Here is a 16,144-nt window from a genome sequence, read left to right as displayed (position 1 = left end):
GCTTGGCTCAGTGCAGCTCTGTCTCTTGGCTTCTGCAATGCCATGGCCAAGGGCACAGGTGGGAGTTGTGGGCCTCAACGGGTCTGGTTTGTTTGCTTTCCCTTTTTGGAGCCCTGTGTACGGCCAGTGGAAGTGTTCTGCAGTTGTCTGGAGTAATTCTTCATTTTTACAGAGTCTGTTGGCCCATCTGTCTTTTGGCTTTTGTTAAGCTGCTGCTGGGCACTGATTGTCTTGTCCATGAAACTGGGGGAGGCGATTCTTGTTTGATGTGGCCAAAGAAACAAACTGCGTGGTTCTGAAGCCTTCCTCTGAGGCTAAAAGCAGAAGTGGCAAACTTGTGTGGATACATTTTGTGGTGATGACTGCAGCTTTGAAAGCTGCTTTGAAGCCTCGACTGTGGGGTGACTCTGCAAGTCTTTTTGTGCTGTCTTGTGTTGGTAAGAAAGAACAGGAAAGGCGTCTCCAAATTCTGTATGCTGTCTTTGAAGTCAAATGTGTAAGGTGGTGCCCGGGCGGCTGCCTGGGCCCAAAGCAGCCAGGGGTGCCGCTCGACAGCAGCTGAACGTGAGCCAGCTTGGGCCCAGGTGGCCAAGAAGGCCTGGGGCGTGCTGGCCATGTGTGAGCAATAGTGGGGCGGCAGGAGCAGGGCAGTGAGCGTCCCCCTGTGCTGGGCAGCGCCGCGTGGCCGCAGCTGGAGTGCTGTGTCCAGTCCTGGGCCCCTCTGATCAGAAAGTCATTGAGGGGCTGGAGCGTGTCCAGAGAAGGACAAGGGCACTGGGGAAGGCTGTGGATGACTGTGGTAGTTTGATTTTAATAGTTATTTGGGGAAAGACGTAAGGAACACAGGGGAAAAGTGATTTCTTTGTGAGATGGTGCTGGGCACTTCCTCTGTGCCTAAAAGAAGCCAATAGTTATCTAGTTGTGAGAAGTGACAACATTTGACAACAGCACTGAAAAATCCAATCTGCCCCTGGGAATGCACCAGTGTAAAATGCACGAGCCTGGGAACTCCCCCTTTTTGCTTCCGGACCCAGGAGGTAGCAGAGCTGTGGTGAGGCCGGCCCTGCTCGCCCACGGCCTGTGCGGCCTGGGGGAGGCCGGGCCGGACGCCAGCGGCTCCCGGGCGAGGAATGGAGGCGGCAGGAGCCCGGCCCCAGGCTGGGCCTGGCCACGGCTGCTGACATCTTGCCGACGCTGAGTCCTCCGTGGCGCTTGACAGCTCCAGGCCGAGCCTACTTCCCCTGCCAGGGCAGAGAGGTGCCCAGAGTGGCCTGACATCCAGCACCATGCCTGCTGCGGCCACTAGATAAAAAATGGAACCCTTTCAAATAGGCAGATGAGACCTCCAGACCTCGTTCTTCTCTCCAGGGAGAGAAAAGGACAGTGACAACATGGGAAAAAGCAACCTAAAAACCTTGAAGTCAATGAAAGAATGAGTCAAAGCTGAAATCAAAGAGGGATGAGAAAATGGCAAATAGGACTAAAATATTCTTTCGGTAGTACCATAGAAATAAACAATAATATACTACAAGATCTCCTTGAATTCATGAGAGTAGGGGGGGGATGAAGTATTGAGACTGTAAATCTGAACCAAAATATCCATTAATAAGGCCAAGCAAATGTTAAAGAAGCTGTAGCCCCATCAAAACTTTACAGAGAGAAAGAGAGGAGAGTGATGCAAATCCTTTGCGCCCAGGGAGAGAAGAAAAAAGGCTCTGTTTCCAGAGATGATTGCAAAAACCAACGAAGAAAAACCTTTGCCTTTAAACAACTCATCCATAAAATAATACCCCATGAGTTCCTAGCCCATAAACACACTTGTAAGAAAGCTGTGAAAATGCGAAGGATATGAGGATAGCAAAATTTTCCAGGGCTCCTGCGATTCCTGGTAATGAAAAAACACCAAGAACCTGCTTTTCTCTAAACAAGTCTCCCTACCATAACCAAAACGCCCCCTCCTCCCCCTACAAAAACTCATATAAGACTAGTGTATAGTTAGTTCTGCTTTACCATCCCAAGTTTTGTGTCTGCGTAGCCAGTTAGGAGAAGAAAAAGTTGGGTAGGGGGCGGAAAAGTATCTAGGAGTTTTATTCTGGTTTCTTATACTTGCAATCCTGATAATAAAGTTTCTTTTTTCTGGCTAAGTTTTCAACCTGTTTTAACCTACTCCTAATGCATAACTCCTCTCCCCCCCCCAAAAAAAAGAAAGAAAAAAAAAAAAGGAGTAAGTTCCCTGATGATTGTAGCGTGTGCTAAAAGCCACGTCGTTCTTCAGTACATTAGCCAGAAAAGTAAAATTAGCAAATGTCAACCACTACAAGGTCAAGTCCAGTGAGGAGGTGCGGAGGGAGCTTTGGCCTGGTGTCAGACAGGCAGGCTGATGAGGGAGCATCAGGCAGACTTCCAGCAATCCCTACGTGACAGTGCTCGCCACAAGGGCCGTTTCCCTGGCAAAGATCCCCTCCCTGCTTCCAAGTACCTTAGACACTGGAGCAGGTGACACTTTCATCTGTTGGTTTGTTGTTTTGCTAGGGGGAGAAGGCCGGTTCCTTATTCCCTTGCTCCAGCAAAGCAAGTTACTTCTGCACAGGCTTTGCTGCACTTTTCCAGCACTGGGTGAGATTCCCATACACTTTTAGCTTTGCAGATCTCCAGTAGGAACTGCGCAGGCATTGTGCACTATTTCCTCCTTTTCTATGTCAGGGCTTTAGAGAACTACAAGCCTTGTTTTGCCCAGGGAATGTTGCTTGCTGCTAGTAGCCAAGGAGGAATATGGAATTCAGAGCCATATGCAGTAGGCTTGAATTAGCCCTTTTTTTCATTTAAAGGGAGCGACTTAGGATCCCTTTGCTGTGCAAGCTGATGATTTCTCCTGAGTAGAGCAGGTTGGCTGGAGATGTGAAAAGCAAGAAAGTTGGAAGTGAGAAGTAACGGCCTGTCCCTTGTGCTTGTCTCTTTCCACAGAGCCCAGAACCAAGAGCAGTTTCAGCCCTGGCTCCCTCTGCACCTGGAGAAGGAGCCAAAGAGGGGGAAACTGAGCAAGAGGAGCTGAAACGTCCAGCTGTGCTCACCGAAGAGGCGGAGCCATCCCAGACAGTAAGTGCCAGTTCTGGGTGGAGCTGTCTTTAGTGGCGGGGCAGAGCTGCAAGTTTCTGGCCAGCCAGCGCTTGCTGTTGGAGGCTGAGGGTGCTGAGGGCTGGGGTCCTGGGCAGCACCTAGCCATTCCCTCCAGCACAAGACAGCTGGGGATTGGGCTTTGAGCTGTCGTGCTGAGGCACCAAAGCGCTGGTGCTCATCTGCGGGTGAGCATGTGGCTGCTTGGCTCAGTGCAGCTCTGTCTCTTGGCTTCTGCAATGCCATGGCCAAGGGCACAGGTGGGAGTTGTGGGCCTCAACGGGTCTGGTTTGTTTGCTTTCCCTTTTTGGAGCCCTGTGTACGGCCAGTGGAAGTGTTCTGCAGTTGTCTGGAGTAATTCTTCATTTTTACAGAGTCTGTTGGCCCATCTGTCTTTTGGCTTTTGTTAAGCTGCTGCTGGGCACTGATTGTCTTGTCCATGAAACTGGGGGAGGCGATTCTTGTTTGATGTGGCCAAAGAAACAAACTGCGTGGTTCTGAAGCCTTCCTCTGAGGCTAAAAGCAGAAGTGGCAAACTTGTGTGGATACATTTTGTGGTGATGACTGCAGCTTTGAAAGCTGCTTTGAAGCCTCGACTGTGGGGTGACTCTGCAAGTCTTTTTGTGCTGTCTTGTGTTGGTAAGAAAGAACAGGAAAGGCGTCTCCAAATTCTGCATGCTGTCTTTGAAGTCAAATGTGTAAGGTGGTGCCCGGGCGGCTGCCTGGGCCCAAAGCAGCCAGGGGTGCCGCTCGACAGCAGCTGAACGTGAGCCAGCTTGGGCCCAGGTGGCCAAGAAGGCCTGGGGCGTGCTGGCCATGTGTGAGCAATAGTGGGGCGGCAGGAGCAGGGCAGTGAGCGTCCCCCTGTGCTGGGCAGCGCCGCGGCCGCAGCTGGAGTGCTGTGTCCAGTCCTGGGCCCCTCTGATCAGAAAGTCATTGAGGGGCTGGAGCGTGTCCAGAGAAGGACAAGGGCACTGGGGAAGGCTGTGGATGACTGTGGTAGTTTGATTTTAATAGTTATTTGGGGAAAGACGTAAGGAACACAGGGGAAAAGTGATTTCTTTGTGAGATGGTGCTGGGCACTTCCTCTGTGCCTAAAAGAAGCCAATAGTTATCTAGTTGTGAGAAGTGACAACATTTGACAACAGCACTGAAAAATCCAATCTGCCCCTGGGAATGCACCAGTGTAAAATGCACGAGCCTGGGAACTCCCCCTTTTTGCTTCCGGACCCAGGAGGTAGCAGAGCTGTGGTGAGGCCGGCCCTGCTCGCCCACGGCCTGTGCGGCCTGGGGGAGGCCGGGCCGGACGCCAGCGGCTCCCGGGCGAGGAATGGAGGCGGCAGGAGCCCGGCCCCAGGCTGGGCCTGGCCACGGCTGCTGACATCTTGCCGACGCTGAGTCCTCCGTGGCGCTTGACAGCTCCAGGCCGAGCCTACTTCCCCTGCCAGGGCAGAGAGGTGCCCAGAGTGGCCTGACATCCAGCACCATGCCTGCTGCGGCCACTAGATAAAAAATGGAACCCTTTCAAATAGGCAGATGAGACCTCCAGACCTCGTTCTTCTCTCCAGGGAGAGAAAAGGACAGTGACAACATGGGAAAAAGCAACCTAAAAACCTTGAAGTCAATGAAAGAATGAGTCAAAGCTGAAATCAAAGAGGGATGAGAAAATGGCAAATAGGACTAAAATATTCTTTCGGTAGTACCATAGAAATAAACAATAATATACTACAAGATCTCCTTGAATTCATGAGAGTAGGGGGGGGGATGAAGTATTGAGACTGTAAATCTGAACCAAAATATCCATTAATAAGGCCAAGCAAATGTTAAAGAAGCTGTAGCCCCATCAAAACTTTACAGAGAGAAAGAGAGGAGAGTGATGCAAATCCTTTGCGCCCAGGGAGAGAAGAAAAAAGGCTCTGTTTCCAGAGATGATTGCAAAAACCAACGAAGAAAAACCTTTGCCTTTAAACAACTCATCCATAAAATAATACCCCATGAGTTCCTAGCCCATAAACACACTTGTAAGAAAGCTGTGAAAATGCGAAGGATATGAGGATAGCAAAATTTTCCAGGGCTCCTGCGATTCCTGGTAATGAAAAAACACCAAGAACCTGCTTTTCTCTAAACAAGTCTCCCTACCATAACCAAAACGCCCCCTCCTCCCCCTACAAAAACTCATATAAGACTAGTGTATAGTTAGTTCTGCTTTACCATCCCAAGTTTTGTGTCTGCGTAGCCAGTTAGGAGAAGAAAAAGTTGGGTAGGGGGCGGAAAAGTATCTAGGAGTTTTATTCTGGTTTCTTATACTTGCAATCCTGATAATAAAGTTTCTTTTTTCTGGCTAAGTTTTCAACCTGTTTTAACCTACTCCTAATGCATAACTCCTCTCCCCCCCCCAAAAAGAAGAAAGAAAAAAAAAAAAGGAGTAAGTTCCCTGATGATTGTAGCGTGTGCTAAAAGCCACGTCGTTCTTCAGTACATTAGCCAGAAAAGTAAAATTAGCAAATGTCAACCACTACAAGGTCAAGTCCAGTGAGGAGGTGCGGAGGGAGCTTTGGCCTGGTGTCAGACAGGCAGGCTGATGAGGGAGCATCAGGCAGACTTCCAGCAATCCCTACGTGACAGTGCTCGCCACAAGGGCCGTTTCCCTGGCAAAGATCCCCTCCCTGCTTCCAAGTACCTTAGACACTGGAGCAGGTGACACTTTCATCTGTTGGTTTGTTGTTTTGCTAGGGGGAGAAGGCCGGTTCCTTATTCCCTTGCTCCAGCAAAGCAAGTTACTTCTGCACAGGCTTTGCTGCACTTTTCCAGCACTGGGTGAGATTCCCATACACTTTTAGCTTTGCAGATCTCCAGTAGGAACTGCGCAGGCATTGTGCACTATTTCCTCCTTTTCTATGTCAGGGCTTTAGAGAACTACAAGCCTTGTTTTGCCCAGGGAATGTTGCTTGCTGCTAGTAGCCAAGGAGGAATATGGAATTCAGAGCCATATGCAGTAGGCTTGAATTAGCCCTTTTTTTCATTTAAAGGGAGCGACTTAGGATCCCTTTGCTGTGCAAGCTGATGATTTCTCCTGAGTAGAGCAGGTTGGCTGGAGATGTGAAAAGCAAGAAAGTTGGAAGTGAGAAGTAACGGCCTGTCCCTTGTGCTTGTCTCTTTCCACAGAGCCCAGAACCAAGAGCAGTTTCAGCCCTGGCTCCCTCTGCACCTGGAGAAGGAGCCAAAGAGGGGGAAACTGAGCAAGAGGAGCTGAAACGTCCAGCTGTGCTCACCGAAGAGGCGGAGCCATCCCAGACAGTAAGTGCCAGTTCTGGGTGGAGCTGTCTTTAGTGGCGGGGCAGAGCTGCAAGTTTCTGGCCAGCCAGCGCTTGCTGTTGGAGGCTGAGGGTGCTGAGGGCTGGGGTCCTGGCAGCACCTAGCCATTCCCTCCAGCACAAGACAGCTGGGGATTGGGCTTTGAGCTGTCGTGCTGAGGCACCAAAGCGCTGGTGCTCATCTGCGGGTGAGCATGTGGCTGCTTGGCTCAGTGCAGCTCTGTCTCTTGGCTTCTGCAATGCCATGGCCAAGGGCACAGGTGGGAGTTGTGGGCCTCAACGGGTCTGGTTTGTTTGCTTTCCCTTTTTGGAGCCCTGTGTACGGCCAGTGGAAGTGTTCTGCAGTTGTCTGGAGTAATTCTTCATTTTTACAGAGTCTGTTGGCCCATCTGTCTTTTGGCTTTTGTTAAGCTGCTGCTGGGCACTGATTGTCTTGTCCATGAAACTGGGGGAGGCGATTCTTGTTTGATGTGGCCAAAGAAACAAACTGCGTGGTTCTGAAGCCTTCCTCTGAGGCTAAAAGCAGAAGTGGCAAACTTGTGTGGATACATTTTGTGGTGATGACTGCAGCTTTGAAAGCTGCTTTGAAGCCTCGACTGTGGGGTGACTCTGCAAGTCTTTTTGTGCTGTCTTGTGTTGGTAAGAAAGAACAGGAAAGGCGTCTCCAAATTCTGCATGCTGTCTTTGAAGTCAAATGTGTAAGGTGGTGCCCGGGCGGCTGCCTGGGCCCAAAGCAGCCAGGGGTGCCGCTCAACAGCAGCTGAACGTGAGCCAGCTTGGGCCCAGGTGGCCAAGAAGGCCTGGGGCGTGCTGGCCATGTGTGAGCAATAGTGGGGCGGCAGGAGCAGGGCAGTGAGCGTCCCCCTGTGCTGGGCAGCGCCGTGGCCGCAGCTGGAGTGCTGTGTCCAGTCCTGGGCCCCTCTGATCAGAAAGTCATTGAGGGGCTGGAGCGTGTCCAGAGAAGGACAAGGGCACTGGGGAAGGCTGTGGACAACAGGTCCTATATGGATGTACTAAGGTTGTAGTGGTCTTCAGAACTTGAGGCTGATGAGGGACGTTCAGCATGCCCTGAGTGTATCTAAGTGTTTGATATATTTTAGCTAGTGAAATTATTTCCTTCTTTTATTCCTTTGCTGTTTTTTACGAGGTGAGGACTTCTTTATTTTTTCTTTTTCCCCTTAACAAATTTTTTTTCTAAATATTTCTTGCTTTTGTTCCAGGATTGGAAGAATTTCTGATATAATTTTAGTTTTCCCCGTCGCAGCTCTGATCTATGGAGTAGTTTAGCAGAACACTTCCTTTTAGGCTGGGATTTTGGTGCAGAATGAGTTGTTCTGGTTCTTGGCCAATTGTAGGTGCTTGGACTTTACTTTCTGATTAACAGTGTTCGTGTCATTGGCAGCTCTCATTCCAGCCCCTGGCATGAGATCCGTATGTGTTGTGTTTGGGAATTGGGCAGGTAATCAGTGTCCTTGCACTCCAGCTGGTCCTCAGAGATCAGTGGAACTGGGAGGGGCTGGGCTTTGCTTCTGGTTACAGCCACTTTAGGCACCATCAGTGTGGGTGAGTCCAAAAGAAGAACTTGTCTGAGCACAGATGGACAAAGAGTGCAGTTCCCAGAGCAGTGCTCTGGGTCTGATCACATTCCGTAAGAACCAGCGTGCTCCAGATTCCCCAAGAGTGTGGTTTATTGAAGCAACAGGAGAGCAAGTTCAGCATTGCTGCTGATCAGGGCACTGGCTACAATGTTGATGTTTGTAGGGACAGAAAGGATAGTAAAGGCAGTTTATCTGTAATAATCAGATCTCTGTATCTGAGAGCTATTATCTATCTATCTATCTATCTATCTATCTATCTATCTATCTATCTATCTATCCATCTATCTATCTATCTGTCTTGAGCAGGCAGAGGTTTTTCTCCCTGTAGACCTGGTTGGTTTTTTTCCCCTCAGAGCTTTTTTCCTGCACTAGTCTCTTCTGCGCTGAGTCCCCAATTTATTCTTTAAATTTTTGCCTGTCCTAGTGAGGTGTAACTCTTCCATGTTGTAGGTGGTTTTTGGTGACTCTGACCATACATGCATTACATGACACATGGTTTCCTTCATTGGCATCCCTAGGGGTGTGTCAATTCTTTTGTTGATGGGGCCTTTGGAGGATCTCTGTTAGTGCTGCTCAGAATTCTCAGCTGACAAAAGAGGGAGGATAAACACCTTGGTCCTCTTCCATATACTCAGGTGGCCATAGGGGCTCTCTGACCTCCATCAGAAGATCAAATTGCACACATCCTTATCTCCTGAATGACCAGGATTTCTAACAAGAGTGTAGATGTCAGAAAGGCAGGAATGGTGGTGCAGGCCTGAAGAGAACATGAACTCCACAAGTGTCTCTCACAAGGGATGAAATCACACAGGAAGCCACCTGCAGAGCCAGGATGGAGCTGTGGGACAGGGCTGAGTGTGAGTGACTATGGCAAGACAAAGAGGACAGAGCAGAAGGGGAGGGAGGTCCTCAGCAGATCCTTGAGAAATGGCACGCATTTCCTGTCAGCTGCTCAAGAGTCTGTTGGGGATTCAGGCCCAGATGGACCCTGACTGTACTGCCAGTGTCACTTTGGAATCTGTGTCTCCCCATGGGCAAAGAACAAGCTAGAAGGACTGAGGAGGCCAGGAGTCCCCTAGGCACTGAAAACACAGAGCCTTGTAATCTGCGGAGATCAGTACTGGGACAGGAGGGTTGCAGAGGAAGCAGAGATGGGGGGGAAGCAGAAAGAAGTGACTGAATGAGTGTGACTTTGAGGGTGAAAGAGGAAAAAGCTGAGCCTGATGGAAGCTTCAAGTCACTTGTTCTCCATTTTTGCGTACAGTGCATCAAGGCAGAGCCGGAAGCAGAGTTGCCTGAAGCTCAGAGTAACGTGGTAGTGAAGAGGAGGCACAAGGAAGACATAAGAACCATCCAAGAGAAGACGAGAGTTCTTCAGCAGAAGGGCAATCAACAAGACCAGGAGAGTGAAAGAATGGCAGCCACTCCATTCACGAAACTTCCACTCTCTTGCTTTTTACAAGACATCAAGGAAAAGCTGCAAGCCCGGCTGCATGAAACCAAAGCTAAGTTCAACGCAAGGGAGAAGTTGATGGAGGAAGAAATGCAAATCATCAGAGAGAAATTTAGTCCCCTCCCTCAGACTCTACAGAAGCAAGTGAGTGAAACAGCAATAGACACTGCAGTCAGCAACCTGGTGTTTTCTGCCCTTCTCACCTTTCCACTGCAGAGCATAGAGGGGTAGTGGGATGCCTCTGAGTGCCATCCTGCTGTAGTGTCTATCACAGTCACTCTGAAGGGCATTTCCTGGTGTGCTGACTCTCAAATATTGCCCTGAGCAATGGGACTAATCCTTTGGCCTTTTGGCCAGTAGTCATCCTAATTGATTCCTGCTGGCCTCTTCCTGCTGGCCTTGTTTCTTGAGGTGTTTTTACAGGAGAACATGGTGACCCAGAGGGGGGATTGAAACAAGCTGTCTGTGGCCCTTATAAACCTGCCCTGTCCCTTTCCTCACAGTCAATGACTCTTGGCTGACAGGGCCAAGCTGTAGTCTCTGACTGTTTTGCTCTGTTTGACTTGAGGTGGAAGTGTTGACATCTCACCAGCCAGGCTGCGAAGGCTTCCAACAAATGAGTGGAGATGAAGAGTCCCAAGGTGGATGTGAGGCACAGGAACGGCCAAAATCAGAGAAGCTGCGGATTCAGCATGTGTCAAAGAAGGTGCAGGAAAAGTGCACTCAGCGGGAGGATGTAGAACAGTTGAACAAGGAATTACAAGTGTTTCTGTAGCCCTTGGATGGGGAAGGGAATACTTGTGAGGAAGTGGAACGGTCATTGTTGCAGCCATCCTTAGGAAAATCCGCAAAAATTTAACATGAATCTGGCCATGAACTTAAGTAAAATCAATCTTTGTTTTTGACCCATGCAGTTTGAGAAGTGGACATCCAAACATCTATCTTAAGAGCTCTGTATATGGCTGACAGCATCTTGCTGAGGGCTTGCACTTGAAATGGGATCTCAGGGTAATCTCTGCCAGCCAGCTTTCTGACACAAACTCATTTCTTGTCTCAGATTTACACAGGCTCTGTCACTGAACCTGCTGCAGGAGGCTCCTGCAGCCTCTGTAAAGAGGCATTTGGTCCCCAGCCTGAGAAGCGGAGCCCAGGCAGATTGTTCATGTCCAGCACTGACACAGCTGCTGCTCAGCAACACAAGAGCGACGATGACTCCCTGGAGCTACTGAGTATGTTTTGTGTATTTCTTGTCCAAGGGACAGTGTATTGTGTGCAGTGCCAGCAAAGCTGTACCAAATGATCCTCCACAGTTTGATGTCACAGGGACATTTTGGACTCCCCACAGGAACTCCTGTAGAAAATGAGTCTCTGTGCTGCCCATCTGTCTGTGCTGCAGAGCTGTCTGTGTGGTTCCTGTTGCTGTTACCCAGCCACAAAGGGTTCAGAGCCCCAGGCACTGGGGCTGCCTTTTGTATCTCCTGGAAGCTGGGATCTCTGCTTTAAAGTGAGCATCTTGCATTTTGTTTCCCTCAGGGAAAATGGTGAACATGGAAAATCCCACGACGAAGTACACTGAACTGGAAAATATTGGCAGTGGGTGAGTCCAACCCCAGTTACTTCTCCAAAACCATGGGCCAGGTGTTCTTCTAGTGTAGTATCTATCAAGTGTGAAGACAGACAAGCTGCAAACATGTTCAGACACTGGGGATAGATTGTCCCATCTCTCAGTGCTGGCTCAAATTGGCAAGTGTGGTCAGAAGGCATTGTCAAAGACAACTCCATGCTGCCATGGTCTTGCCTGCGGCAAGGAGGAGGATGTGGAAGAAGACAGCCTTGTCTCTCAAGTGTGGGACAGCTCGGTGTTAATTTCTTTAGCATTTTTGCATATCTCCAAATCATACATCCACACTAATAAAAGGAGAAGAAGCTACCGCCAATGAGAGGTGTCAGATAACAGGTCTCAGGAGCATTTCTTTTCAAGAGTTTGCTAAAGGAAATACTCCATGCTCAGGGTTAGAACTGCCCAGTTTAGAAACTGATAGCTGAGATGAAGGAATAAGCTGTCTTTTTGAGCTGAGGCAGGAAAGCGCAACACTTCAGGAACTGGCCCATTGCCCATGGATTTGAGGGGAAAATGCATCATCTGCCTTCTGATAGGCCCCTCCTGCATCCTGCAGCTTTTAGCCACTTGCATAGGAAATCCTATGTGGTTTGGCTTTCAGTCCAAGATCTAAGTGGCTTCTCCTTTCTTTGCTGCTGTTTTGTTTCTAGGACTTTTGGAAAAGTTTGTAGAGCACTCGACACTGCCACAGGAGGAGAGGTAAATATCACCAGCACTCACAGACTCTGCTGCTCTTGAGGCGTTTCCCCACTGATGGGAGCTGTGGCTGGAACTTTGGGTAGAGCTGTGCAGCAAAGGCACAAGAAGCACAGACTGGTGCCAGCCTGCAAATTGCACTTGGGACAGTCTTTGTCCTTCTCAGCTGCCAGTAGGAAGGCAAGGAGCCCACTTGCTCTCAATTGCTAAAACAAAGGTGATGCCTTAAGGCATCTCACTGCTCTTTGAGGCTACAATTCAGAGTCCTGAATCCTCATTTCTGACTACCAGCAAATATATCTGAATGTTACTGGTAGCTGCTTAGCCACCTGCAGTGCTGCACTTGGGAGCCACATGCAGGGAGAGATCTGCAAGGTGCTCCTAAAAGCCCCAAGCCCTGCCCATAGCACACGGTGTATCCACTGACAACTGAGGGATGGAGTGTTTCTTCTGAATCCCAGACTGAGCAGAAAAGAGTGTGGTCAGAGCTTTGTGGGTGATAGTTGGGACATCTTTGTTGCCAAGTGGGCAAGGCAAAATGTCACTGGCCATGTGTCCTGTCACTGGCCCCCAAGGGAGCAGAGAATTGGGCTGTTGGAATGTCAGTTCCTAATTACTCCAATGTCTAACCAAAGGCTCTTTGGCACAGCTCGGCTGTGTCACTGCAAAATCACTCGCGCCGTGTGCGTTGTGGTCTTGTGCCACCAGCTTCTTAAGTTACTGATTTTCATTGTCATTTTAGGTGGCCATAAAGAAAATAAATCTCCAAGGACTGAGGAAGAAGGGACTAAGAGTCAATGAACTCATGGTCCTGAAGAAGAATAGGAATCCCAATGTGGTTACCTGTTTAGACAGGTGAGTTGTTGTGCTTTTTGCCCATGAATGTTTGTTTATATACTGCAGACATGCAAGGTAAAAACCCGCTTTGGACACTGGCAGAAAATTGAGCTGTTAATTACTGGTAAATTATTATTGCTGGGAGGACATGGGAAAACACCATAAATTCCACAAGAGTTAAGAATTACGTGGGGTGTTATACATTGGAGGGGAATCTTAGGTATTAGGCATTCTGGGAAGTCTGTACTGCTCAAGTTCCTCAGCCAATAGGGAAAGAGAGAAGGGACATGTGGCTGGCAAATGAGGATGAAAAGGAGGCTGTGCCCTCCAAAAATTTGAGAGATCCCAGGGGAATGTCCCACAGTCCCTCCCTTTATTCAAAATTTTTGGACATAAACCTTTGGTGTTTGTGAATTTATTTTCCTGACATTGCTCATCTCCAGTGTATCGGTAGAGAGTGCATCTTGTCTGCATGAGTCTTCTCTGGCACATGTAGTTTGAGAATTGCTCAAAAACCCGGCTCAGTCATATCTTACTAAATCAATAGCCTGTAAGTTCACGTACTCACCACATTCTTTTGGGGCTTGATTTTTTTCAAATGATTTCTTATGTGCGGATAAACAAACAAGGATTTCCCTTGAATTGGGTCCCCTTTTTTCCATTGCTGTCCATGCCAGAAAGACTAGGTGCTTGTTTCCAGAACCACCTGGCGTGACAGGATTTCTTATCTGTTACTAAGCTGCATTTTTCACTTGCTGGCCACCTAAAGACATCTCCTTTTTGCAGTTTGTGTCTTTTTTCTTGAGACAGATTGCAAACACTGCACAGCCTAGAGGGGATGGCTATTCCTGTTATTCTGTCCTTGTCACAAAGACACCTAGAAACAAGACTCAACCAAGAAACCAAAGTAGCCATGCATGCATATCTCCATGTACTTGTTTCCTTCTTCCAGCTACCTTGTGGATGAGCAATTGTGGCTGGTGATGGAGTACATGGACGGAGGCACTCTGAGTGATGTTATAAGCCAGACCCACCTGTCTGAAGACGAGATGGCAGCCATCAGTCGGGAGGTCAGTGATCCCATCTATACTTCCAAGGGTTTGGGCAGGATTGTCTGTGGAACTGGGACTCTGAATGGGAGTGATTTCATGTGCCAGGCTTTGTTTCTGTGTTGCTGGTATGCTATGGGCAAGCAAGAACATCTCAAGTGAACTGTCTGCCAGTGCCCCTACACTCATTGTACTCACTTCTTGTATTCTTATCTCCTGCTGTTGTATTCTAGCTCTGTTGCTTGTATTTGGATTTGTTGTTCTCCACCTTGCCTCTCTAAACGTTTATCTTGAGCCTGTCTGCACTGCATTCCCTGCCTGTAAAAGCAAAGGTGCTGGTTGGCAGGATTTGAAATGAACAGCAGAGAAGAAAAAGTGACTCATTTCTCACAGTCCTCAGCTGGAAAGGGTAGTAGTGCTGCCAAAATGCTGTTTGCTTCTGGCAGGTGACTGATGTGATACTTCCAAGTCTCTGCTGAGGCCAGCAATAAATCCTTTGTCATGCAGCCTGCCACCCAAAAGTGATCCACTTCACACCAAAGGGAGGGACTTTTTCTGTCTTGGAGAGCCTTCCTTTGTCCTCTGGATGGGGAGAGGACATCCACTGCTGCTGCAGTCACTCTGCCTGGTTTGCAGGGGACAGTCTGCAACAGCAGTTGCTGCTGCTGTTTCAAAAGCTGGCATGCCTTTCCTGACAAAGGTCCTGCTCTGCTACTCTTGCAGCAGCAGGCTCTTCCTCTCAGTGGCACTGTGTTCTGCCATTACTTCCCATTCCCCTGGAAAGGGAATTTTTACAGCTGTTTCCTTGCTTGTGTGATGAAATCACATCCATAATTTTTGCCCCCCTGTTTCTGTTTTCTCTCTCAGTGCCTGCAAGGACTGGATTTTCTTCATTCCAACCATGTGATCCATCGCGATGTGAAGAGCTGCAACATCCTTCTCAGAACGGACGGCTCTGTCAAGCTGGGTCAGTGTATTCTTGGTCAGGTTCAGCCTTCCAGGGATGTGGGGTGTGGGGCTGCTTTCAGTGACTGCCAGCTCCCCAAAATTGGTGCTGCTGGTAGTGCAGGGGCCCTGATGTGGGCTGAGGGCTCAGTTGCAAATGTGCAGAGAGGTATGATAACGAAGCACAAACAGTCAAGAGTGGCATTGGTCTGTGTATGTGTGTCCCTACCAGAGGGAGGGAGCAACAATCTGAACCTCCAGGGGAATAAAGGCCACTGCTGTGAGCAGCGTTTAAAACCCTGGGTTTTTTGGGAGGTGGCCAATACCATACTTCCTTGGCTAAGGCTCCAAGGAAACCTAGAATGGAAAGTTCTCCAGGAGATTCAACAACACATTCTGAGATTGGGAGTGGGCAATTCTTTTGCTTGGTTTCCTAATTGGAGCTATCTTTCATGGTGTGTTGTTTTCTCCACAGCTGACTTTGGCCTTTCTGCTCAGCTCACCCCTGAGCAGAGTAGACGGTGCTCAGTGGCCGGCACTTCTGGGTGCAGGATGCCTGAAGTCGTGACAGGTCAACCATATGGCCCCAAAATGGACATATGGTCTTTCGGAATCGTGGGCATCGAAATGGTGGAACGAGAAGTTCCTTCCTGGAATGAAATTCCTGTCTTGGTAAGGAGAAAATACTCACTGATCCTGCTGACTTTCTCACCTGTCCCATGTTCTGTGTGCCACTGGACAAAATGCCATTGTCATCTGCTGGCACTACTTCCACCAAGGTCCCCTTCTAAAAATGTCCCTGTAGCACATCAGCATCTGCTGTAGGTTTGGTTGCATCAGAAGAGAAGTGGCAGGTACCAGTTCAGAAACGTGCCATTTTGTCCTTCAGCCATTCCTGACATTTCTCCTTTGCTTTTTGAACACTGTTGGAGCTTTGTCTCTGAAGGACAAGAATATTTCAGTGGAACAGTAAGATATGTGATGAATATCTTTCAAAATGGAGGTTGAATCTTCCCAGTTTCAGTTTTACGGAAAAAGTAAGAAAAGAGGAAAAGGAAAAGAAATAGAAGTAGAAAAAGAAAAAAGAGAAAGAGAAAGAAAAAGCACCCTTGTCTGTTTCTTGGTAGTCTAACAAGTGGATGAACTCACAGTCAGGTGCCTGGGGCCGGGATCCAATGTGTGTGGTTGACGCCGGTGCTGTTCCTTTAGCACAGGAGCAGGGCCATCCCTGGGTTGCACAGTGCCAGTGCCAGTGAGGACTCCAGCTCCCCACCATGTCCTGTGGCTGAGCTCAGCTCCACAGGGACAGAATAAAACCTCCTTTGTGATCTCTGGTGATGTGGGAAAAGGAAAGAAAGCTGCAAGAATTACTTTTACTCAAGGGGAAGGTGTTGGCTGGTTTAGGATTGGGAGGTTTCCTGTGGATTGAAGAACACATGATAACAAAGTCTCTTTGGCCACCATCTACTTCAGTGCCACCAGGACAGAGCTGTTAGCATTGGGATGGGTGCTTTTAT

The 16,144-nt window shown here is 48.8% G+C and overlaps 1 protein-coding gene across 1 annotated transcript in view; it reads left to right on the top strand.

Annotated features, from left to right (window-relative positions):
• LOC148184421 (serine/threonine-protein kinase PAK 3-like) overlaps positions 1-16,144 on the top strand; it is a 72,003-nt gene that overhangs the window by 53,474 nt on the left and 2,385 nt on the right. Inside the window, exons 2-10 of the mRNA XM_088054224.1 lie at positions 9,291-9,623; positions 10,048-10,131; positions 10,537-10,708; positions 11,013-11,076; positions 11,751-11,799; positions 12,539-12,651; positions 13,586-13,703; positions 14,550-14,649; positions 15,103-15,299. Coding sequence (XP_087910350.1) covers positions 9,291-9,623; positions 10,048-10,131; positions 10,537-10,708; positions 11,013-11,076; positions 11,751-11,799; positions 12,539-12,651; positions 13,586-13,703; positions 14,550-14,649; positions 15,103-15,299 — 1,230 coding nt within the window. The remainder of the gene's footprint in view (positions 1-9,290; positions 9,624-10,047; positions 10,132-10,536; positions 10,709-11,012; positions 11,077-11,750; positions 11,800-12,538; positions 12,652-13,585; positions 13,704-14,549; positions 14,650-15,102; positions 15,300-16,144) is intronic.

Source organism: Pseudopodoces humilis, chromosome 4 (assembly GCF_049639895.1).
Source record: "Pseudopodoces humilis isolate 2021_Gansu_Grassland_sample_001 chromosome 4, ASM4963989v1, whole genome shotgun sequence".
NCBI classification, from domain to species: Eukaryota; Metazoa; Chordata; class Aves; order Passeriformes; family Paridae; genus Pseudopodoces; species Pseudopodoces humilis.
This window is presented reverse-complemented; position numbering and strand designations above follow the sequence as displayed.